Raw genomic sequence first — 25,259 nt, forward strand, 5'->3', positions numbered from 1 at the left:
AATTTATTAAATATTTAAAAGTTTATATAGATGAAAGATGTCAATATACAGAAAGAACAATATCTAAAAATTCTAATTATTTTGGTTAACTAAGATGGTGGTATATCTAAATATTACATCATCCAAAAATTTCATGCAAAATTTAACATCGAAAACAAATTAGAGGCAGTGCTGTAAATTAGTTTCACTTTATAATTATATTAGCAAAGATATACACACTAGTTATAAAGAGGTGCACATCAAAGTAGCCCTTATTTCAAAGTAGCCCTTATTTACAAGTAACATATCTTTCGGTCCATGTTTGCTAATGTGATTCCAGAGTGGAATTTTCTTGCAAATTATTTTCCAAACATAAGAGCAACCACTCTATATTAACTGAGTGGTATTTTATACTTTTACTCCGACGACGCTTTGACAAGGGCGAGGAGGAGAACCAAGAGAAGGAAAAAAAAAGACCGACCTTTATTTTCTTCGGTCTTCATCGCGGAGAACGAAGCGATTTCGTTTGGGTGATTCCTTCGCCTTCGGAGATGAACGGCGGACCTTCCGGATTCCGTAAGCCCTTCTTTCCTAAGAATCTAATTGGAATAGATATCGAGTTTTTGGGTTTATTTTCCCGAACAATTTGCTTACTTAATCTCTTATTTCTCGATCTTTTACTTTGGCCTCAAAAAAAAAAAAAACATAGAGAATGCTCCGGTCACGAGAGTCACCGTTCTTGTTTCTTCTATCTTCACGATCGTCTTTGGTGTTCGAGGGCGTTCTCATCGGCTTGGATTGTCGTATCAGGTGCCCTGCCCTTTCCTCGCTTTTCCCCTTGCAAGGTTTGGTAATTTTGACGTGATTTTGTGGTTTTATTTGTGGGTTTGATTCTTGCATGTTTTTTTTTTAATTTCCTCTTCTGGGTAGTTGGTTGATTGGTGATTGGCACTCGGGGTTGCCTTGCATATGCATCCGTTGACTTCCTGATAAGACCTAGAATGTGTAGTTGAGCGACAATTGCAGGAATATGCTTAGAATCAACTCAGCAAGAAGTGCTATTTACCCAACCTTTTGTATATGAGATTTGAGAAGTAGTATATAAACTGCGGGTTGATCTTGCTGGGTCAAAATTTCTTAAGCATCTTGCTGTTTCACCTTGTATCAAGTTCGTGATGAGATGTCCGTCAGAATACATTCCTCTATATCATAAAGAAGTTGCAATCGTAGTTCTCCTTTGTTTTGGTTTTCATTGATTACTTGCTTCTTTCTTGCGTAAGAAAATTAATTGTTTCTTAGAAGGAAATACAGAATTTATATATGTTCGGTAGATCTTATTTTTCTTGTAAAATTATAAAAAAAAAATGTAAATGGACAGATATGCATGAAGAGGCAATAATGATAGATAAATCAACGTTGTTAACTAGTTGAGCAATATTGTCTGTTTTCTGGTAAATAATCCTCAATCCAACCACTCCATGTTTGGGTGCTCATTTTGAAGTTAATAGCAATAATTACTATTTTCTAAAATGCATATATTTTGTGTGTAATAAAATAAGAGAATTTGCAATTGGAGGCGTCAAAATGACCTCACTGCTCTATACTTCACAAGCTAGTCTTCTCCTTCATCTAGGCACTTTCCATTTTTATAAGAACTTTTGTAATGCTTCTCTGGAGACGAACAAGGTATATAGCTTTTGATGATAGTTTAAGGCAGATAGCATATGAACATATAAAGACATAAGGAATTTTGGGTTGGGCTCCTAATGATCTGCTAAATAGTATGGATAGGTGTATAATTATGTGACAGGAAATTAGTGATGATCTGCTAAATAGCTCATCATCACTTGCATACTTTGACTGTCATTTTTAGGATGTTATTCCTTATAAGCCTCATTCATGTTTAGTACATGGTACTTTTGTATACCTCTTTCACATCTCATTCTGTGTTAGAGTTACTGCAGTATATTATATCATCAATAATATGGAATTTGTGCAATTATTGTGGCTGTCGCAGGACATTGTAAAAGGCCTTCAAATTTGGAGAATCTTCGCATCAGTATTTGCCTTCTCATCAACACCAGAGTTGATGTTTGGACTATACCTGCTCTACTACTTCAGGATATTTGAGAGACAGATAGGTTCCAATAAATACACAGTAAGTAATGACCAACAAGGACTATAAAAGTATTTCTCACTACTAGGCTTTATATGGACAGATATTCCAGCAAACTATTGACATAATTTGTTTACCTATAGTTCCTTATAAATTTAAAGATCCAACTAGGAGACTTATGTGATTACACAACTAACAACATCATGAAGATTATTTAATTTCTTGTGAAAATTTTAATTTCATTCGCATCTGGACTTACTTCTTATTGTATACTTGCCATGTTTGCAGGTATTTATTCTATTTTCCGTCGTATTATCATCACTCTTTGAGATCCTAGCTTTGATGCTTGTTAAAGGTAGGCATATTTACCAGATTCCTAGATTGTGTCATAGTAACTTGATAATTTAGGGAACAATGACTGCTTTAACTTGCATGCTGCTCAAGTAAAATCATGTTTGCTATTCTTTAAAAAGAAATTTCTGTCTCTTATAATCAAACTCTTAAGATTGTCTGTACAATTTGAAAGAATAATAATATTCATAATTCATAAGAACCTCCACATTGTTTGTTATGAATACATTAGTATTACTGAAAGTCTTCACCAAGCTTATATTGACAAATGATACACCTCTAGTGGATCTGAGCTGTTCTCCTTCTAAGCTTGTTGACTGCTTTTATTCTTTTCCGAATGTATTATATAGTGTTACATAGAAACAGAAGGTACTTAATCTAGTGGAGCAATATAATATTTATATATACAGGAGTTGCAGAATCATTTTAATTATTAAATTTTGGGAAATAATGTGGTTTAAGTAGTTCCTAAGATATGAGTATACATTTTTACTTAGCACTGATAATGCCAACATGGTTTTAGGTTGTTCATACCATCTTAAATTCACCATTGACATTCCCAAACTCTCATATTTAAATTTGAGCTCACTTGTCTTTCCATAACAATGAGAGGCTTACCTGCAGAGTGGGTTTTCTTGGGTTACTAGGGCCTTAGGACACCTAGTAAATCATAGCTTATATGCTATTTGTTACATAAATCTTACCAAGGTTTTGAAGTTCTGTTAAGCTCCATTATTGTTTGAAGTTTCAGCATAAAATGAGCTTCATCAGTATCTTGTTGAATATGAGGGGCTAATGGTTTCCAGCTATCTAGGTCTTTGACAGGCTGAAGCATCAAGGATACTTATAATTTGATATGTCAATTAGAGATACTCTATGAAAATTTTATCATATAGAATTTAGTGAATTATTAAATAATCACGTAAATCCTTATAAACAAAGTTTGCAGTCAGTGTAACTGCTTGGCCTATAGCTTTGAATTCAGTGACAAAGAGCATTGAGATCGTAGAATATTTTGTAGGAAATATTGTGGAGCAGCTAGACTCAGGGGCAAGACTAATTTTGTGTGGCTTTATAGATGTGGAAAGAAAATGGCGCAAAAGCTTCCAACTTTGTCAATTTCTCTAGTTCCAATATTGACTTGCTAGCTGTTGTGGCTTCAATTTGAGCTTTTAATAGTGATAGAATTCTGGTTATCATATGACACCCTACACTAAACAGCTTAAAGGAATTTTGTGGTTTGAACCCTATCTTATTCTTATCACAATTTATAATTTGGCTCCTTCCCCGAAATGCTTAAAAAAATCTAGCAATATAACTTGATAATATCTAATAGAATTATTTCAGAATGAGAGTTTCTTATTTGTTTTAGTTACTATGTTGCTAAAGACAAAATCTCCCCACTCTACATCTCCCAAGTTGCATTTGCTGCTGTTGCTGCCGTATTTCTGGTGCAATGTCATTGGGTACATGCCAGCACCAGTGGTAACCCGACAGTTGCTGCCATTGCAGTCATCCTGGGCAGCTGCATTGGAATCTATTTGCCTAAGCTAGAGGTCTTTCCAAATGTTTATATCATATACTTAATATGATATGGGTGCGGGTGCAAATTGCCTGCTCAAACTTGCTTTGTACCTGTTAGCAGTTTTACCTTATCATTCTATATTGTTGCTTAACTTTCTTTAAAATTTGATTTCCAAATCTAGCAACTTTTCTAGCGGCCAACTTTCTGAGCTTATTTCCTTTCATACTAACAGTTATTTCTTGGTGTTTTTCTTTCTTCTGCAGATCTCAACTTAAGCGCACTTGCATCTGGACCTTATGGTCTTATATTTGCCTCATTTGTACCCTTTTACTTTGATATTCCTGTTACATCACGGTTCCGCATTTTGGGTCTGAACTTCAGCAATAAATCATTCATATATGTGGCAGGCCTTCAAGTTAAGTCACCTATAAAGTTTCAGATTATCTGAAGGAGCTTATATGCTTACTAACCTCATTAAAATTTCTCTTTCGCTAGCTTCTTCTGTCATCTTGGAGGCGATCACTTTTACCTGGCATATGCGGTTTACTTGCTGGTCTCCTCTATCGTCTGAATGCTTTTGGCATCCGCAGGATAAAGGTTATTATATCCTATTCTCCGAACTGTTCTGCATTATATATAAGGAATTTATGTATTTTAATTTCTTATGCTAATGTGGCCTTTGCAGACCCTTCTTTTACTTGTTGGCAACTTTCCATAATTCCTTTTACTTTCATCATAACCTGCCATGCTTTCAAAACCTAATTGTTATCTGATTTTGCATATTAGATGGAAGACTAAAAGAGAAAGTAAAGCACTAAAATAGCACTAAAAAGCACTAGTTTTAATTGCAGTTGCCTTGGCCGGTAGACTTCAGTAGTAATCTGATGCTAGGTTAACTGCATAGAACTCTTGATTGTTCATAAAATTAATTCTCCTAAGGGAACATGGGATACTACATAAATGACTGTGAATCCCTTACTATCACTACAGGAAAATAGCATACCATGTTGTTTTGCTGCTCTTTAGGCTTTTTATAAAACCCTATTTTGCCTATTGATATTTGAGCAACCTCTTGTAACTTGTAAGAAGGTTTGTAAGTCAACAAAACCATATATCGTACCAATGTAAATAGGATTAGCAAATTGAGTTTCACTGATGGTATTAATTTTAGAATATTTATTGAATAGCACAGGGGGCATCATTTAGTGTAATGGTAAGGCTTGCCTTGCATCTAGGAAGTCATGGAGTAAAGTCTTGGAATAGCTTCCTCAGGAACAAGGGTGAGTTTACAAACATCTCCCCTCTGGAGACCTTATGTAGGAGGCAATGTGCACTGGGACACCCTCTTTAATTAAGTAAATTGAACATCCAATATTGTCATACACATACCCCATCAATCATAGTTGGTACTCATGCATCAGGTCATGCTTCAATGGAGGCCCTATGATATATAGAAGAGAATCTGTAAGGTTTGATTGGCCATGTATTTGATTATGATGCTGGATTGTCCATGGGAAGATAATTTTACAGTTTTAATCGTTTGTTTTTCTCATTTATTTTATTGACAAAGAAAGAAAAGAGAAAAATCTCTCATGATATTTGGTTACTTAAAAATAGTTTTTCCATCAATTTATTAATTATATAGTTGATTAATCTACAGATCCCGAAAGCAATTGCATCATTTTTCTCACGGTTTTTCTCATCCTCTTCGCCAAGTTCATCTTATATGACATCAAGAGGGAATATTATGAGAAATATGTCTCCTTATGCAAGCCGTCCAGCGCAGGCAAGTCTTTTTACATTGTTGTATACATGTCGGTTTAGTTATTTGCTATGGTTCATTGTGACATTAAATACCTTCCAATCTCTTTTATCTTTGATAACATCGGTGGCCTCATTGCTTTTAGCAGTTTTGGTGCTCAACATCGGTGGCCTCATTGTTATCTTTGATAACATCGGTGCATGATCATAATGTACTTTTGAAAATGCTTATAGATGAAGGCAACAGAACCTTGCCTAATTCAACTAGCTAGATCTAGTTTTAGTGTACCATGTACCTCTTGGCAGACGAGTTAGCATAAGAATATCGTTGCTACATATTCATTGGCATAATTGTCGATATTGTCTCCATATTTCTTTGTTTAAGATAATGCCATACATAATAAATTGAAGACAATACATGGATGCGAACCGAGTTCATGTATTTCTTGCATTTGAATACATCTTAAAATAGCCTTGGTAACTTATTTCTTTGCTTTTGATTCAGAGAAATTATCCAGCCACTGCCCCTGTCCCTTCCCCTGAGCCCCCGGAATCTTCTATTGCTATGTTGGTATCAATGGGCTTTGACAGCAATTCTGCTAGGCAGGCACTCATGCGTGCCAGAAATGACATCAATATGGCCACAAACATCCTACTTGAATCGCAATCTCGATAACCCAATAATGAATCTCGGAAAACTGTGAACGCATTATGATTGATGGCTTATGCGAATTGGTAACAGAAGAAAACAGTGGACTTACGGTGGCCCTTCCTTTCACTGTATTAGATGATTTCTCCCACATGGGTCTCTTCCTTTTTGAGCTTTAGCAGTTCAAGAGCCATTTGTTACAGCAAACTGATGCAGCCATATTGTACTGAGATTTCTCCAGGCAGGGGAACTTGTGCTGTGGAAATTTCGCAACATACACCCGGGATGCTTGACTGTTATAGTGGTGTCCGACAAACATCAACCAGTGTACATCTTTGGGAGGGTTGAGGACCATTTTTTCATGCTTATTTATTAAATATAAACTTATGTTTAGGGACTCGTTTATGAATGAATGTTCATTAAGCTCTTGATATTAATCATATTATCTTCCGCCTAGCCTGCTGTAACTCATTGGTTTCTGTTTTTCGTTCTTTCATTTTTAAGATTAATTCTAGTTGTTTAATTTCTTCATCCCCACTTTTAGATGGTGGCTTGTTTCTAATCGGTCCAACTTGAAGGCTTAAAATCTCTCTCTCTCTCTCTCTCTCTCTCTCTCTCTCTCTCTCTCTCTCTCTCTCTCTCTCTCTCTCTCTCTCTCTCTCTCTCTCTCTCTCAGAAGAAGAAGAAGAAGAAAAAAGAGGAAAAAAGAAAAGAAAAGGGTGCTTGGAATCTCTATGTTGATCTTTCCAGTCATTGTAATCAGAGATACCACCCTGTTCAGATGATATAGGATCTACAACTCGGACTTTTGACCGTTTGACACTAGAATAACAAGTGTCAGCAATTAAAAACTTTGGCTAACTTGCGGTTCTCCGTATAATTAATCTTCACTCCATACCAAAACCAATAATTTCTTATTTGCAAACGGCAGCAATTTTAGAGAAAATAATGCCCCATTCAAAATCCCAAAGATATGGAGTTCAATCAGAAGAGAGAACTAATTGGCTGGTAACGAAAGCATGCATTCATAAGACTAAAAGAAAGAGCGATGTTGATAAAGAACATCTTATATGGTATCATGGTAGCTTAACTTCGCATTATAAACATTTACAGTATTGTCACTATTTCTCGTGTACTGACGTTTTGGTTACACTCAGTTTACAACAAAAAAAAACGTACTCTTGAGTTGCTGATTTGCCCCAAACTGACAAGTCAACAAACCCGATGGGCAAATTTCTCGTTCAACAACAAGCATCTTGATTCTGCTACTAGTCATTCCTTCTGATCACAATCCGAGTAGCACATGATTGATCAGGCAACACCTTTTTCAGTAAAATGCAGAAAAACGTTGGTGCATAGGGTAGATTATCATGGCAGATCTGAAGAGTTATATGATCCAGATGCCTCACTATTTTCCTGATACTTGCAATGTGCTGACGGACTCGAATGGTCTGGAGAACCAGAACATGGTTGATTGAATATGAGTTTTGCGACGGTTCTATCTATTACATTGGTATCTGCTTCCATGGGTTCTGCTTTCTCTAGCCTGTAATCAGCGAGAATAATTTGATTAACCAAATGTTCTACACCATGATTTGAGAAAATAAAGCATGTGATAGCCAGTAAGTGAAATGCTTGACATTTGATAGGATCAGGAAATATGAAGTCGAGATGGTACAAAATGGATGTAAATACAGTAGCATAATATGAACCATATGTCCATATGTTGTTTTTACATCCCTACAAACAACAAATTAGTGCAAGCAAAAGAATGTTTGAAACCAAATATCAGAAATTTCAATTTCACGAAACACTCGACGCAATTCACCAAAGTAGACCAACCGTAATTATTGTACAGTAGCAAACTTATGGCTAAAGTTGACTCAACTATGGTATTCATATCGTCGCAAGTAGGTTCTCTCAGCTCTATAGGAGTTGAGAGATTTATAATCTCTGTTAGTCAACTTGACAACAGCTTATCAGCTGATCCAGTTCCTTTTATGATTGGTCTTTTTGCATAGAAAATCTGTAGACCACAACTATTAGACCAATTATTGGTCTTTAATGATTGGCCTTTAATGGTCAATGAACTTCTGTCAGTGTGGTATAATAATATGGTCCTAGATTTCTGCAAATAATTTCATGCCTCACTACAGGGTTTTCAGAGCGTTCTTTTCAATCAAAATTGTGAAATAAAGTTAAGAGAAGTATCTCAAGTTCTCAACGTAAAAAATATGTCACTACTTTGCAATAAAAATTGTTTCAGATGATTCTTACATATGTTTACTGGAACATCGCCCTTCCTCAGGAGAGAAGAAGAATCCTTAAGAAGAGATGCAATGTCATAATGGAACCAGGAGGTCAAGGCCCAGTAACAAGTGAACAAGGGTCCACCTGTTACAAAAAGGTTGAGAACAAAGTCAATTTTAGAATTTTAGGCTGTATTGCTGTTCCAGTTGTAGCTGATGTGGTGGTTGATGTTCTATGAGGACAGGACAATGCTGGAGACAAACCTATCACATCCATGTCAGCATGCAATGCATCTTAAAACAGTAGGGTATCAAGTTTGAGATTATATGAATATTTACTGCTTTCTAAATGTGCGTCTGAGAAATGAAAAATCTCCCTATTATGAACTGCTAAAAATAAGCTAGACACATCATAGATAAGCGCTAAGACTTGCTTATCAATCAAGTGGTATTATAATAGAAAACGCAAATTATCTTCTGATGAGATTAACAGTTTCTGATTCAAATTAGTAATTTTTAACGAAATTTATGCATGACGTACCTTGAACTTTCACCTTCCCTTTGTGGAAAATAAGATTCTTTATTTACTTTTGTGGCTGTAGTTTCATTTGTATTGCGCTGTTGTTTTGAGTTGTTGGCAAGTCTATACAAAGAATCTCGGAAGCAGATTCGTGTCTTCTTATTTATCTGTTCAGGTATCATCATTTAGAACCATCAAATGGATGAGGAGAAAACAGCTTGGGAATTCACTCTCAAATTACCTGTATCATTATATCTTCAAGCTCCTGCAGCACCATTGCCTCCAAGCATTTAGGATTGTCCGATTCAGCAGCCAATCTATCCTCACCAGTTGTACTTACTCTATCCTGCAGCAAGTATGTTGTTCTATATTAATGAGAAGAAAATATAATAAATCACTAAATTGTCCATGCGAGGGAATCAATGTTAACACTAGATTAGACAAGTTATATTATTTACATCCATAACTCAAAAACTTCTCGAGAGTTCTATAGTAGACCAAATCTTGGTTAACTGCAGGCTATAAAAATTATGCATCCATATGAGCTGCTCAGTTCGCCAATAACAAAATATCTAACCTTGGCCCTAAATGAATTATCTGATATTTCAGACTCATTTAGCATCATGCAGGAAGGTGAAATCCCCTCTATCTTTTCCAGATTTTCTGATAGGTCATTAGTGAACAACGGAGAGCCCCAAGCTTCCAAATCATTTGAAAATCCAATTCTATCAAGATCCACCAGATGGCTCTGTGGATCTGTAACCATAGCGGTCGGTATGTTGTCAAATGATGAAGACGTGTACATGGAGTCTGGGAACATATGCAATGACTCGAATGGGTCCTCCATGTTTCTTACATCCTCTTCCAATGATGAATTCCTGCAGAAGATACAAAATCATATCATCAGAAGACAACAAAGGAAAACTAAATGACATTGGTGAACAGAATAGGAATTACTTTCGCATGCATAAGCAATATAGAAATATGCATACAAAGCTAGTTATTCCTACAGGCATTAAAAAAGTTCTCTAAGAATCCACAAGTTGTGCTTGTACAAGAAAATGTCATCTATCTGCTCCGTGTTGGTCTGCAGCTGGCAGCCTGGCTGACCTTCAAAGGATTTTTCTGAATTTCTTGTAGAGAAATCAAGTGATGTAGATCCTCTCCACTCAGTTGAAGTACCAGATCCATCACCCTCTGGAAATAGAGTCCCTTCGCCATCTTCAACACATACACTTTGACCATTGGATCTGAAATTTCCCATAGGAGTTTGCCTGGATCTACCAAAACATTTTTCAGTTGATTGAAGACTTTTGGATCTAGTGACGACCCAGGGACACCAATCATCTAGGAATGGAAACCCATCCTCACAGCTTAGATTCTCCAGAATTTCTCCATCACTTGGAACTAAAAGATCATCACTTTCCTTCACTAGATACCAGTCCATCCTGTTAATCTGTGGGGGAAAAAATTGTATGGTTAATGATTCATCAAATTTTCTAGCATGATATGGTTAGCGAACCATAAATAAATTTATTCCAACAAGGAAATGGTAAATTGTAAATCATTGGAAGTTCCTATTTCAAGAATAAAGTCCCTCTAGCGACACAACCATGATCATAAGTACATATAATTCAATCATATTTCTGAATATACGCATTGTGCGATGAATTTATTTGTTTAGGTATCCTACTTTCTGGACCATCTAATTCAACTTATCTAAATTAATTAAATAGCACATAATGGCATCCTCAAGAATGGACACGAGATGGCCTCAGAACTTTTGAAATTAAGATCAATCCCAGGATTCCAGAAACTTTGACATGTGCAGACAGGACTCTATAAGATTATAAGGACATCAACTGTACTTTACTCATCTATGTTACTCAACCCCCTCTATCAGCTTTCTTAATTCATGATCTCCGTGAGCCTATTAACTTTTCAGCAGTGTCCCTTACTGCATGCTCCATCTTGAGTGTGGCCTTTCGCTTAAGGACGCTGCTCTTATTTTCATCAGACATCTTCGCATTCATTGGTAACACTAGAACAAGCAAACGGAAAATTCTATTGTAGCTAAGGAAATTCCATTTTTATGTGTTCATAAAGAGCAGTGGAGATAGGCGTTTCACAATAAGTACCAGATAAGAATCACTACAAGAACATTCTTGGACTTTCTAAAGACCTGAAGATACCCAGAGAAGATCATGCACATACAAACAAAAGCATTGAAGAGGTCAAGCTCATATAATAAATTCTTCAATATAAAGATGTTCATCCTTGATAAATTTAAAATCCTCATGATTATTCGTGATATCCAATTTCTCTATACCATTTTTCCTAAAGAAAAATCAATATGATACAAGGAAAAATTTCCCTTTTAACTAACTTTAACTCTATTATAAACCAGAGCAAACAAAGACATCATCATATCAATTTAATAACCCTATGTAAAAATTAACAATTTCTTCTTCTTCTTCTTCTTCTTCTTTTTCTGTTTACTAACAAAACGTCAAGTCTGCATAAACCACACAAAACCTATAAAAACCTCTCCTTTTTCTTCTTGAAATTAGAGAGATAGAACAATAAACAAACAGTAGAAGAGTAAAACCCACAAACTAAATCTAGATTTGAACACACAAAGAGAAGGATTAAGAAGTAGAAGATCCCATAATCCTAAAAACCCACCAGAAAAACTTCAAGTCAAACAACAGATTCAACAGCCAACACAACAAAATTAACACCTCAAGCAAGCACCTATAACACCAAGAGCAAATCTCAAGAAAGCTAAGAGAAGGCTTTTGGGGGGCTCTTACCTCTTGTGGTCTATGAGAAGCGTATTATCTTGGATAGGGGATGAAGTACTTCTCCCGGCTCTATAAATTAGGGTTGGGTGGGTCCAAGCGGGATGTACGTATCACGTATGTGGCTCACAACTCACGAGGAGTTAGCGGTGAGTCTAAATCTGCTGCCCTATCGGTCCACGTGGCGTCAGAGGATCTTTGGTTTTAAAGGCGGCCGTGGGATTTAGTGGCCAGCTGAGGCCCGCGTGGCACTCTGAAATCCCATTCTTAGCCTCTGTTTTACGGACAGGTGAATCATAGAACCACCCACTAACCGTAAAATATGAGTAATATATATTACCTATCAAAATCTTGTCGGGTTATGAAAACTATAACTTTTCTTATTAGTTTTATATATGGATGCAATTTTATATTATCTCAATAAATATACTAAATTTCGTCTAACTTATTCCTCATCAGAATATTAGCCTAAAACTTTTCTTTTTCTTTTTTTGGGTGGAGAAAACGAACATAGCTTAAACTTGCACGCATCTCTGTGATACACCTGGCCCAGATTAATAGATAGAAAAAGCAAGCATGTGGTACAGAGTGGCAATGTCCAAGAATAAGCGATCAAAGATCGAGACGTGACCCAGGATATCTTGTGGACCTTATCTGAATAGAAAGCAGTCTGCTTCACAGAACTCTTCTAGTTTGATGAGGAATAAATCTAAAAAGAAAAGCCTCTGAATTCAAACTGACTTGCTGATTTTGTTTTTGTTTTTGTTTTTGTTTTGTTCCTTTCTTAGTGTCCACAAATCGTAGCAAAAAGACTATTCGCCTCATCCTCTTCAGTTGGAGATGTCAGGAAATTTTCCAATGAAGAAGAAGAAGAAGAAAACAGCAGATACAAGCTTGAGAAATCCTGAAAAGAACACACTTTTCTCTAATCATTTCAAAATTTAGATGGCATCTTGTAATACAAGAATACAACACAATGCTGGTTGGCAAGCTCTTCTGTGCATGATTCATCATGCTTGTTTTGAACACGCACCAGTCTGCCCTTCTTCTTTTTTTTTTTTTTCTCTTACAAGCCATACATAAGCAACTTGCCTTTATAATGAAAGAATGAGTAATACCAGCAATCGCAAATGCACAGAGTTACTCAGCAATCCCAAATCCACATAGTTTGACTGTATGAGCCATCCGATTCCTTCAGTTGATTTGAAGCTTATATGCAGATTCAGATACTGCAAAGCCTTCTTCGTGTTCTTCACAAGAATACTACACAAACCTTTGTAAATTCATGCCATGGATATAAAGCGTTCAGGTTCACTTCCCTTCATCAGTATAAACAGGAATTTTCCAGATCTTTGTATTCTTCTTCGGATCATCAGTAAGGCCAAGATCAGTCTCATCTTCTTTAAATGTCTTCACAAAAGTTTTTGCGCCCAACATTATTAACCTTTCAACCATGAAAAGCTCATAATTGTTCTCGATCACTGGGTCTAATATACTACTGAAATTTGACGAGTACACCAATTTATACCTGAAGAGTAAACCATAAGAGACATAAGTTCCTTCAAAAATGTCAAAGGTAGAAAATTTTGCAATTCCATCAGCAATGGTTCCTAAAAAGAGAAGAAAAAAAAAAAGGAAGAGGACAAGAGAAAGGCAAAAGGCATAATCCATCTATCTTCAATAAGAAAGAAGGAATCTTTATTGATCAGAGAAACCATAAAATGACCTCCAGTTGGCATACAGCCATATCTAAATTCACAGAATTTGCAAGTCAAAGTGAACCTAAATGAATGACCCTTCATGAGAGCTATATATTTCAGCTGATGTTTTAATTAGCACCAACCATGAACTAAGTTTGATTGAAATCTTACCTGGCAGATAAAGGCGAAAAGAAACCTGGTGTCCTCTCATTTGAAGCGATGAATAGAGTTCGTCCTGGTGGAATCCATTTTGCAATTCTCTGTTCTATGAATTGAGGGCGGGTATCTCTGTCAAGATGCGGATGAAGACTCCGGAAAACTCCAAATCTATCTTTTCTAGTTTTAATCTTATCACCTCGTCGCACATGAATAGCATCATAGTCACCAAGTAACTCTTTAATCTGTATAGAGTATTTTGCTTTATTGTTAGTGAAGGTCAAATACCTGAAGACATATTGCACTGAGGATGCTAATATAAATAAACTTCAGGAGTCCTTGTCATACTTGTCCAGAAATTCTAAATATTTATGCAAGACAACTTACAGTTAAGAGAATAAAGAAACTCTGAAGAACCAATACCTTATTTGCTGCATCTCTCAATCTTCTTGCTGCCATCCTCGGTAGAAGAGAGTATGACAGCATAACAGAACTGCGATTTGTTCGATCCTTGCACTCCATAAACCTGAATTGCTATTATGATCAAGACCAACTAGAAGTTTCAAATATGAAATATCACATAGGAAAATTGAAAAAAAAAATTATCCATTGTGACATTAAGAAAGACAAGAGAAATAAAGTGCAGCAGTTACTTTAAGATGGGTGAAGTAAATAAGGTGCTCAAGAAAATTTTAATCACATTTTACCATGCCAGAGCACTTGCAGTGTGATTTATCAACAAAACATTTGAGTACATGCTATTCTCTTTCAGATCAGTTCTGCCAACTCCTTCCACATGGGCAATTCCCCTCTTTCCTAGTTTCATACTTGTTAATAGTATCTGATGCCACACCTTTGAGTTATCCAAAATCACAGGAACTGTTTGTGAAAGGAGGTCTAGATCATACAAAGAGTCCATTGTGCAAGAATTAGCTTCCCATCTACCAAAAATATGAATGTTAACATCAGTTTCAACACTCAGAACAAGGTGAAATATCATTAATCAATTTAACAATGATCTCCAAACATTCAAGATCCACACAACTAAGTCGTAGCAAATCTGAGATATTTCTTCAAGCTAATATGATTTCAAGTTGAACACAGTTATGGCATGAACGAGTCAAGGGACAAATATTGGAAGACATACGAACTGCTCGACATAATGGATTAACGAACTTTCTCAGCATCAGAGATTTAGAATGACCATTCATGAATACTACTCAGTCAAGAAATTGAAATAGGATATATAGGAACTGTAAAAGAACTACAAATACTTCATTAAATGGTCTTGAGGAAAATAACAATATATAGGAATAAGGACAGTTTGTATACTTGGGTACAAACACTATATTAGTTAATTAAGCTACATAATTAAAAGAGCATCCTAAACAAGTAGGTACAATGATATTGCAGGTGCATATCCAGTAGCTGACCAGTTAACTTGTATTAATTTCATCAAAGCCTCCTCAAGTTGCTCTTTATCCTAACATGAAACCTAAGTATGCGAGTCAAAATCAAGTTTCAAACAGTTTAAACTACTTATCCACAAGCTATTCAAAATACCTACTCATACATGGCCTACTAGACGATGCTATTCATGTAATAACAACCACATGTTCAGTCAGACTAACATGAACACATATAAATGAAGAGAAACTTCTGCATTTGAAAGAAACTGAAACAAATGCCATTGCAAAGCATATGTAATGCAACTAACCAGATGTTTTCTCTAGAATAACACAAAAATCATGATCAGTTTTTCTGATTCTTCTTATTAAAAATAAGGAGATGAGCTTATTAGATTAGTATAAAAGTGACCAACTTTAAATTGACGACAACGGCCATAAATAAAAGTTTCAATATCATGCCAACTAATGAATGGTTTCCCATGAAAAATAAACTCTCTTACAACAACAAGTAATAAAATAAGTTTCAGAAGACAACTAATTGTAATGACAACTACAGAATGTTGTTTTAAATGAGCAAACCTTTCCTCTAAACTTGCATTGCCAGCCTCGTGAAGGATTCCCTTCTTATTATGTATTGGGTTAAGGCACATCCGAGAAGGCATCACAAACACTCTGGGCACAAAAAAAGAAACCAAACAATAATCTTAAGCATTACCAAAATTCTGAATATCCTAACGGATTATAACTTAAAATTGTTATCCATGCAACTAATCACAGTAAAAATAATGGAACAACGCGTAATTAAATCGCATTAAAGAAAATAAAGAAAACTGTGGTCTGAGGAAAAATTACAAAGAAGATCTACAAAGCCACCGGGTTTAACTACAATCTAAACAGAACGAAGTAAGCAAAATCCCCCAAAAGAGGAACTTTAACAGCAAAAAACTTTTTTTTTCTCAAATAAAAAGAAAAGAAAGAGATTTCCTTGCCTCTTAAGATAGAGCGCTTCCTCGAGGGCGCAGCGAAGGCTGGACTCCTGATGCCCGAGCCCGGCGCACGAATCGCAATGCTTCCCGGGGCAATCGACCTTGTCGCCCCAGTACAAGTATTTCCTCTCTAACACATTCGAGGCGTCCATCTCCGCCGATTTGATCCCTCCGGAGGTGGAAAACGAGAAATTCGAGGTGGGAATCGAGGAGGTGGAGAAGACCCAGAAGAGCACGAGGGCTGCGGCGGAGATGGCTAAGAGAAGGATCGGAGATCGAGGCTTTTGCTTGCTCCTCGTGATTCGAGGCATCGCCATGGGAGAGGAGAGCAGGAGTAGCGAAAACAGAGATGCGTTTCTTTTCTCCTCTTCGCTTACTTTACGTATCACAGTCGTTTAAGTGGGCCGGGCCCATGTGGCCATGTGACATTTCTGATTGGGCTAAAAGGAGAGTACTGGATGGATGTAGTCTTTTGGATAAGTCTCTCACCAACTTTTATTTTTTTTATTTTTTACATATAAGTGCTGCGAAATTAATATTAAGCCTTTTCGGGGAGACAAAAAGAATAATGTTTAAGCAGCAGGGCCAGCGTGTAAAAAATTAATTAGCTTTTAAGTGATATCTAATAATAAATATACTCTCGGGAGTGCAAATCGGGTTAGGCTATGATAATGTAAATACGAACACAATCTATTTATTAAACGAGTTAGAATTTTTAAATATAAATATGAGTTTTTTTTTTAATTAAACAGGCTCTGCACAGTCATTGGGTGACAAATTATTTTTAAATTTATGAATTATTTGGGTTATAAAAGAATTTTTCGAATTATAAGCCCTTATGAGTTTAATTGAATATTGACTTCCTATCACACGGGGATGTAGCTCAGATGGTAGAGCGCTCGCTTAGCATGCGAGAGGTACGGGGATCGATACCCCGCATCTCCATCCATATTTTTACTTGTTTTTATTTTCCCTGTGATTGTTCCATTGAGTCACTACTTTTGACCTTTTAAAGTCTTTTGAGCAACCTAGATAGTGCAAACTTGATTGAATACACTCTGGGAAAGCTTTTATTTTCTCTGGGCATTGTTACATTGAGTCACTACTACACATTTTTAAATCTTGAGTATGATCTTATTCAACACTGAAAAAGCTTTAATTAGTGTACAGAAGATGAAGTCATCTAATTTAACTTATTTTCTAGTATACACATCGAGTCCTTGAATCATTAGAGTCCCATTTCAACTCCCTGATCTCACCAAGACAATGGGATAGGATTCCCAAAGCCTGTTGCAATTGTGCCCATTCTACCAAATGCTCCCTTGCTGTATGTAGCAAGCTATCAGAAACCGAGCAGATAAATAGAAAGAGTAGGTTATCAGCAATTCCTTGACAAAGATTTCTCAACTGAAGCATAAGAAAAACTACAGGACTCGAAATTTCCTTCATTTGCATGTAACAAGAGTATGATTTTATTAATATCTTGACAGTAGAAAAGGAAACCGTCGCAAACCGACATCGACTATCCTCATCTGTACATCCGCCTTGTTAATGCATTGCAATTCGCCCGTGAGAGTGGCAATATATATGTGCTAGATGAAAGATTTAATTCTGCTAGGCTTTTAGAGGTGGCCGTGAAGAAATGCCGTGTAGAAGTTTCACAAATCCATGGAAACTAAGTTTCCCATCAGAATGTCTTATCCACTCTTGGAGAACAACATGAACAGGGACGCAAAGGCTAAGCCCAAATTCCTGGTAGAGACAAACTATTAGTACATAGTAAGAGCAAACGACTAAACAAAAAAAAGTAACTAATAGATTAATTTTGCAATTCGAAAGAAGTTTGAGCAAATCATACTGATGCAAGCTCCTCAATTGTTATAGGGCGGTTGCCGTCTTTCTCAAAGATTTCAAAAGCAGAACGAGCATGCCGCTCCCAATTGTCCCATCCTTCCATCTGATATACACTTATAGTTGAAGCAGCAAATTCTTCGAAGTCTAACTTCCTATACTGGAGAGAGCTCACCTAACATCATGAGGGAAGAAATGACTACTTTTTATCTTGTCAGGATGTATATCTCAAAGTCATAATGTATTATGATGAAGCATACCATGTTAACAAAATCAAGAACCTTTGAATCCTTCATTGCCTCAGTCGAGTCTTTCAGCAAAGCCTGTTGATGCCAACTTTGTTAGTTGGACATGGAACAAAAAGAGGAATATAAAAGACGGGACCATGCAAATAATTTACTAACCGCCTTCAAGTTCTGTAAGGAGATGTAGCCATTCTTGTTTGGTGCAAACAAAGAAAACTGACCCCGCAGATAGAAGCATTGACTGGGCGTCAAAGTCTTCGCAAGGGCCTGCAAAATTAACATCATATGAATCCAAATCAGTTGCTTTATCCCATATGCTGACCAGTATATTCAAGTTATGAAATGCCTAGATGTATATATATTTAGTTTACTTAGAGTTGTCTTTATCTTACTTTTTCACTGGAAAAAAAAACACTAAAGGGTGCTACTAGGAATGCCTGCTATTTTTTGTCATGGTAACGCGGAATCAAAAACATCTAGAAATGAGGGTTTCAGATGAGAAACATCTTCCCCTCCTCAAACCCACACTAGAAGATGTCATCTTAATTCCCTTTTCTATAGCCCAATATAACCATCAAGCTTTTTTCCAACTATTGGTTTCATCTGCTATTAGGAGACAAAATTAAATTTTCCCTTACACAATAATTTGAGTTTCTCTCTGTAATGTCACTCGACCGAACTTCAAAAGTGCATGCTTACTGTCCAGTCTTAATGATGACATCAACCATGTTTACTGTCCAGTATATGGAACAAATTTCATTAGATTCCACGGCAGCTGGTAATGATGATTTAAAGCATATATATGTTTTCACTGAGGACAAAACACATATGTTCATCTTACAATGTTATACTGTGAGGTCCGATTGTCACTAGTTTATATAGCACATATTCTGAGAAATTGAATGGGCTATTCATTGATCTGTAACAGCAGAGAACATGATAAAATTCCTGACCTTTTTATCATTTTAACTAAATGAAGAAAATTGGAAAAGCTTTTTTGTCCAAAGTCACAAGCTCTAAGCATCAGTGGTAATAATATCAACCCTTAAATAGAGCCAGATTATCAGCCAAGAATAACTTCCTCATGCATGAGCAAGTTAATTAGAGGTTACACCAGTTGTACTTCATGTAGTAGTGCAATTCTAGCATAGACAATGCTTCCTTGGAACTAAAGCACAATTTCTAATTTTAAAGCATACACTATGACAAACTTCAAGCATGTTGAAGTTTTCTTCCTCGAGTAAATTACAGACTTGCGATTGGGCATGGAACCTATAAAAGCAATACTTGTATTTAACAAAATCATGTGAAATATGTACCTACATAAAAACTGACCTAGAATGATTAGGGTGATTGCGAACATGTGAAACTGTAAAAGGACTAAACTATCCAACTATAATAATGAGAAATATTAATTTATTGATTCTATAAAGAATCAGCATACCCTCAAGGCTGATTTTCTTAGAGAAGATGAACAAATATAAGCTCTTATAAGCTTATAAACTATCATATCCAACGGAACCTTGACTTCTTGAGAACCGCGAATCCAAGGATGACCTGTGTTAAGAAAAATCAGATTTCACTTAATAACAATTTAGACAATATACTGAACTATGGCAAAGCAACAAGGAAACATACTTAGAGCCTGAGAAGCAGTTATTCTCTTGCGATAATCCTTATTAAGAAGCTGCTTAACAAAATCTTTAGCCTCAGCAGATAGAGAAGGCCATGGAGCTTCCTCAAAACTTGGTTCTGCCTTTAAAACAGCTCGAAATATACCGGATTCTGTACGAGCCCAGAAAGGGCGGCTTCCACAGAGCAAAATATATGTAATTACACCTATGCTCCACATATCTGCCTCAGTTCCATAAGATCTATGAAGAACTTCAGGAGCAACATAATATGCACTTCCCACAATGTCGTTCAGTCTTTCATCTGCTACAATTCAAGTGAAGATACATGACATACAAGAAGGTTAGTCAAATAAAATAATGACAGGAAGAAGAATGAGCTTACTGAGAAAGACTTTGTTAGACTAACCTGGCTTTACAAAGTCAGACAAGCCAAAATCTATGGCCTTCAAGGTAGATTTCTCATCCTTTGACGTAAAAAGAAAATTCTGAGCCACAAAATGATAAGCTCTTGATTATTAAACAAGAAATTTTTTAGTAAAGACCAATGCCAGGTGGAAGAGCATGTGTGGTGGAGGGCAGGAAGACATGTATTGAGAGAGTGCACTTGGAATGTATAGATGAACTCTGTCAAATTTTACTTCGGAAAGAAGTTTGAATCAGATGAATTATACAATATTCACACTTTTCAGTTTGACGAAGCTACTACCTCGGGCTTAAGATCTCTGTGGACAACACCTTGAAGATGACAGAAAGCTACAACGCTCAAAATCTGAACCATGACAGCCTTTGCATCTTCTTCTGAGTACTTCCCGCCTCTATAAATTATGGGAGTGATTTAATCATTAGGGGATGATCTAGTGTTGAACAGAGAGATAGTGGTCTTGCACAGAAACTGGAAATATAACTAACATATTACAAGACATTTGAAGATACCTTGCCAATATCCTGTCCAACAATTCACCACCTTCGCATAATCTGAGAGAATGACATTATAACTATAAGCAGCGATGCAGTTAATAAACTACTGACACTTAAATATTAGAAGCAACGAAAGCATGTTATGCAAATTAATCTAGAAAGTTCACATAGAACTGGGTGATTTCATGTTTAGAAAGTGATAAAAAAATTCCCACTTTTACCTACTTCTTTATCAAGTTCAGCTGCATCCTACTCCAACTTTCACAAATGAGGGACATTTTAGCATTTCATAGAATACCAGCAAACTTTTGGTTAGTATTACTGGAACTATGAAAAATAACAAGTTATTTTAACCACTACCTTCATCCAGCAGAGAATTTCAGTTAGAGAATGTTCAAAATTCCGAACTGAATGATAGCCTACATGTTGTCATGTAGATGCCACATGACCATACATGAATCAACATTATGAGAAGAAAAAGGAATGCAATATGAACTTACTCCATAACTATATATACATTGTCTTCATCCTCATAAGCATCATAAAACTGCACTAAATTCTTGTGTCCAGTCAGAGAACTCAATATTCTCACTTCTCTTCTCACATCTTCAATAGCAATAGCTGTTGTCATCTGCAATAGTAATTCATTTCCATGAGATGATATCCATGACATTGGCATTTTTAGATTGATATGCTCTACTAAGTGAATAGTTGGTACAGCAAATAAAAGCAAAATGCAAGAAGATTTTACTTCTGCTATATTTTTGTTATATACAGAACCAAAATAATGGAAGATGAAAGATAACGGAAAGATTTATGTGCAGCAATCACATCTACCAAATACTTTTTATGCTGTGATGATGAAAACTAAGAAAAGGCACCACGAATAATCACATAATTATACTAGAACATCCCATGGAAGATTAATAAATAAGACTACCAGAATGATCTGGATGCACTTAACAGTGTCAAGTAATAACTCGAGAGTCCAATTATGACCAGTACAACATGAAAATACTGTCCCCATGTAACCTTAATTTAGGAAAATTGGATTGAAAATTGCCAGTAGCTGCATAGATCATATGTGATGGGGTTATTATGTCACTATTAAGAAGGAGAGGTGATATCATAATAAGTTGGACTTCACTATAAATCCTCCAAGAATCCAGCAAGCTAACATGATAGATAACAAGTAACTATATCAAGCAAACATCAGATAAATGAGAAAAAGAAAAGCTTTGCGCAAGGCAGCAGAACCTATAGCAAGCCAAATAAGCTAAACAAGGCAACGCAAATAAATGCAGAAGAAGAGCTAAGACTGAAGGAAATCAAGAATTGATGAAACTTTATTCGTGAGAACCAAATTCAAGCCTAAGCGACATCATTGTAAAGCATGGAAACAGAGTGCAAGTGATAACTAATGAGTTACAGATCTACATAAGGGAATAATTACTTCCGCAGATTATGGAAAAGTTTTCCCAAATTATATCACAAAAAAAAATTAGCATGACCCAGAAAAAACGAAATGACAAGTTGCATTCTTCTAGAAAAGGGAAAAGGTAAGCATCAAGTAGAGGTAGTAAACACAGATCTTCCCCATCTGACATTGAAGCATTAAAAAGGGGGAAAAATCCAACCTTTGATTTTGGAATGACCTTGACTGCCACCTCGTCGCCCTTCAATTCTCCTTTCTTGGCCTTCGCACGGCAAGTATAACCGAAGTGGCCGCGCCCAAGCTCCTCGCCAAGCTCATACCTTGAAAAGAACTGCTTTGAGAACCCAAAGCTTTTATCCAGAGCCAACTCAACCTCGCTTCCTTCAGGGATCGAGGCCTCGTTCGGTTTCACCGACCCGTGCCTCCGGGCGAGCAAAGCCTTAATGTGCTTCGCCGGCGAAGGCGGAGGGAACGGCCGCTTGAAGAATCGTAGCGGCGTTGAGTTCACGCTGGAATTGGCCGGCGAGCTCTTGTAAGAGCCAAAGAGGGGGCTTGGGACGTAGAAGGGAAACTTTGGTTGTTTTGGGGTCTCTGGTTTTGGTAGGGGCTCCTCAATTTGCTCAATTTGGGGGGTTGCATGATCTTCTTCAGCAATTTCAGGGCTTTGGATTTGCTTCCCATGGCAGAGACCCATGGAAACCAAAACCCAGCAAGGGGTATGGTTTCAAAATTTCTACAACCAAAAAAGAATTCTTGGGTGACCCAGGAAGAGTAGAACACCGAGATGCACCAACCAAAGGGAGAGGAATAGTACCCAACTCAAAATATCAATTTTTGATGGAAACTGGAGACGAAAAGACCCCAAAAAGGAAATAAAAATCCCAACTTCGAAGAAGAGGTAGGGGAAAAGGAAGAAATTTTCCAGGGAGGAGACGACGCCAGGAGGTGATGAGGAGGAAAAGGGAAGAATCTAACGAATTCAGCGAAACCCAAATGGAGAGAGTGGGAAGCGCATCTGTCCCAAAGCGGAAGATGCTCAACAAAGAGGAAAGAATGATAGGAAAGAGAGCAAGAAAGGAAGCAAAGGAATCCCCTTTCTTTTGCTTTTTATCTCTTCTTTGTGGGGAAGTTTAGGGGGAGGTTGGCATTTGTTCCTTGTCATTAGAGGAGGGAAAACCATATCTAATGCTGGGAGTTTGTGATGATGTCTCACTCACAGCCTGTCCTCTTAGCTCCCCAAGAATTAAAAAGTTTTGTTGCACTTTGCTTGCTTGTGCTCGAGCACAAATGGAAGTTGACTTGGCTTTTACAAATGACACCTTAAACTTTGTCATTAATCCATCTTTATGATCACCTTAAATAAGGAACTAGTCTACACTCTTTTATTACTTGGTCATCCAAAAGGAGTGGTTTCCTCCAGTACTACATCAACTCTCCATGTGAGGAGAGTAAAGAGCCTGCAACTGCAACCACTGCTGCTTAATACGCCAATGTGGAGTCTCAATCAGAGTCATTTTATGGGTAAAGTCCAATCATCATGTATTCCTCCTTTGCCCACCAAGCCATTAACCTTCGGGTAGTTGGGTGTTGAGGCAGCCCAAAACTTAAATAAATGACCTCTTGCTCCGTATGTCCATGCTTAAAGTCTTCTAGGATAATTAAAAATTAAAATCCAATTAACTTCTAGTTAAACTAGAGCAAATTCCAAAAAGAAATCATCTGAAGCTTAACCAAAAGAAGGAAGACTAATAAGATATTAAGATTGCACAACCATAGTACTAGATAGAGACTGAAACTTGTGCAGTCGGTGCATTAATCCTTGATTACTATTCATGAGTTAAAAGTCCTCAACCTGGAGTTACTGAGATGAAGAGAGCTATTTATTTCTACCATACAAGCGAGAAGACTTAACTAGATTGCACAACCGTAGTCCTAGATAAGGACTAGTGCTACTTGTGCAGTTGTGCTCCTTGTAAGTGGATGGCATTGGCATTGTTGGAGTACCCACTACTAGTTAATTGCTCCATATGTCTTGAACCAGACATTCAGTGCAGAATGTGTGCAAAGTATTCTGGATCATGTATATGTACTGCTTATATCCCAAAGGCTAACTGTCACATTATTCATCTGTTCGTGGATCTCCCACTCTCCCATTAAAAAGAACCAGAAATCTGATCAAGGTGGTCATGTCATTGTTACCATTATTATTATTATTGAAGTCTTTAGAGAGAGAGAGAGAGAGAGAGATTTGATTTCAAACTAGGTTACCAACTTGAGGAAGGAGGGGAATTTTCTTGGGTAACTAAACAATTGTAGAAGATAGTGCTTGTTGATTGGTGGCATTGGGCAATGTGGCCTTTAAGCAAGTAATAAGATAATATCATTCAACATGAGCCAAATGCAGCTTTCCTCTAGGTCTAGGAAGCCATGAATTGTTTGGAATATGTCAGCCTGGTATACATAAACAAATGCCAATTAAGAGTTTAGCATCATAGGGAAAAGGAGAAACAAGAGATTGGTGTAACACTAGGAATTCTCTAGGGAACAAAGCCGATAAAGGAAGCAACCACCCAAAAATTAAAAAAACCTAACTAAAGCAATTGGTTCAAATTTAAAAGGGAAGTGTGTGGGAACATGGAGTAACATGGAGTAGAGGAACTTTGATGCCATTGCAAGCCACCCTTAATTAATTTTTTTCCTAATCCTTCATTGCTTCTTTATGCCTCTAACCTATCACCAGTGATAATTTTAGGTCAGAAATCCTCACTCCAATTCTACTCTTTGGTACTAGTCATGGATATTTCTTCCAACATTTGTACAGCATGGCCAAGTAGAGATGGCTCACCAGTCACTAGTCTTAACTCTTTCCAACCTGGCTCCATTGCTAGCTCCAAATTTGGAGCTAGCAATAGTGCCCCACCAAAAAATTGGAGCACAGCTCTATTTTTTTTAAGGTTTTTAAAATTTTAAATTT

The 25,259-nt window shown here is 36.8% G+C and overlaps 4 protein-coding genes and 1 non-coding gene across 8 annotated transcripts; 2 read left to right on the forward strand and 3 right to left on the reverse strand.

The window, feature by feature from the left end:
* The first annotated feature begins 385 nt into the window (after window positions 1–385).
* On the forward strand, window positions 386–6,837 carry LOC140782720 (rhomboid-like protein 20). The gene is made up of 8 exons (XM_073129448.1): window positions 386–555; window positions 689–789; window positions 1,997–2,137; window positions 2,384–2,450; window positions 4,235–4,386; window positions 4,467–4,568; window positions 5,632–5,757; window positions 6,238–6,837. Exons 1-8 carry the CDS (start codon window positions 531–533, stop codon window positions 6,406–6,408), a joined length of 885 nt encoding a protein of 294 aa, XP_072985549.1. The 5' UTR covers window positions 386–530; the 3' UTR covers window positions 6,409–6,837.
* A 595-nt stretch (window positions 6,838–7,432) lies between these two features.
* LOC140781616 (uncharacterized) lies at window positions 7,433–12,041 on the reverse strand. Of its 3 annotated transcripts, XR_012107717.1 has the most exons (7): window positions 11,964–12,041; window positions 10,206–10,606; window positions 9,728–10,028; window positions 9,392–9,496; window positions 9,172–9,317; window positions 8,659–8,775; window positions 7,433–7,927 (listed from the first exon to the last, which is right to left on the reverse strand). XR_012107717.1 is itself a non-coding variant. In XM_073127678.1 (6 exons), the coding sequence occupies exons 2-6, from the start codon at window positions 10,595–10,597 to the stop codon at window positions 7,750–7,752; spliced, it is 1,122 nt and encodes a 373-aa protein (XP_072983779.1). In that variant the 5' UTR covers window positions 10,598–10,606; window positions 11,964–12,041; the 3' UTR covers window positions 7,433–7,749. The 3 variants fall into 3 exon arrangements, 2 of the variants coding, with proteins under 2 accessions (XP_072983779.1, XP_072983780.1); XM_073127678.1 differs by lacking the exon at window positions 8,659–8,775; XM_073127679.1 differs by lacking the exon at window positions 8,659–8,775 and having other exon boundaries at window positions 11,836–11,977.
* An 812-nt stretch (window positions 12,042–12,853) lies between these two features.
* On the reverse strand, window positions 12,854–16,567 carry LOC140782904 (uncharacterized). Its single transcript, XM_073129774.1, has 6 exons — window positions 16,206–16,567; window positions 15,796–15,888; window positions 14,515–14,748; window positions 14,231–14,333; window positions 13,823–14,052; window positions 12,854–13,479 (listed from the first exon to the last, which is right to left on the reverse strand). The coding sequence occupies exons 1-6, from the start codon at window positions 16,517–16,519 to the stop codon at window positions 13,263–13,265; spliced, it is 1,191 nt and encodes a 396-aa protein (XP_072985875.1). The 5' UTR covers window positions 16,520–16,567; the 3' UTR covers window positions 12,854–13,262.
* A 507-nt stretch (window positions 16,568–17,074) lies between these two features.
* TRNAA-AGC (transfer RNA alanine (anticodon AGC)) lies at window positions 17,075–17,147 on the forward strand. Its single transcript has one exon. It is a non-coding gene; the product is annotated as a tRNA-Ala (tRNA).
* A 413-nt stretch (window positions 17,148–17,560) lies between these two features.
* On the reverse strand, window positions 17,561–23,637 carry LOC140782212 (calcium/calmodulin-dependent serine/threonine-protein kinase 1-like). 2 transcript variants are annotated; one of them, XM_073128678.1, is made up of 11 exons: window positions 22,488–23,637; window positions 21,351–21,481; window positions 20,866–20,907; window positions 20,639–20,747; window positions 20,339–20,417; window positions 19,937–20,236; window positions 19,743–19,855; window positions 18,458–18,565; window positions 18,314–18,376; window positions 18,061–18,228; window positions 17,561–17,954 (listed from the first exon to the last, which is right to left on the reverse strand). In XM_073128678.1, the coding sequence occupies exons 1-11, from the start codon at window positions 22,977–22,979 to the stop codon at window positions 17,817–17,819; spliced, it is 1,743 nt and encodes a 580-aa protein (XP_072984779.1). In that variant the 5' UTR covers window positions 22,980–23,637; the 3' UTR covers window positions 17,561–17,816. The 2 variants fall into 2 exon arrangements, with proteins under 2 accessions (XP_072984779.1, XP_072984780.1); XM_073128679.1 differs by having other exon boundaries at window positions 19,937–20,233; window positions 22,488–23,554.
* Between the last annotated feature and the right edge of the window lie 1,622 nt (window positions 23,638–25,259).

The sequence above is a fragment of the Typha latifolia genome, chromosome 2, assembly GCF_019914945.1.
Source record: "Typha latifolia isolate L0001 chromosome 2, TyphaL0001v2, whole genome shotgun sequence".
NCBI classification, from domain to species: Eukaryota; Viridiplantae; Streptophyta; class Magnoliopsida; order Poales; family Typhaceae; genus Typha; species Typha latifolia.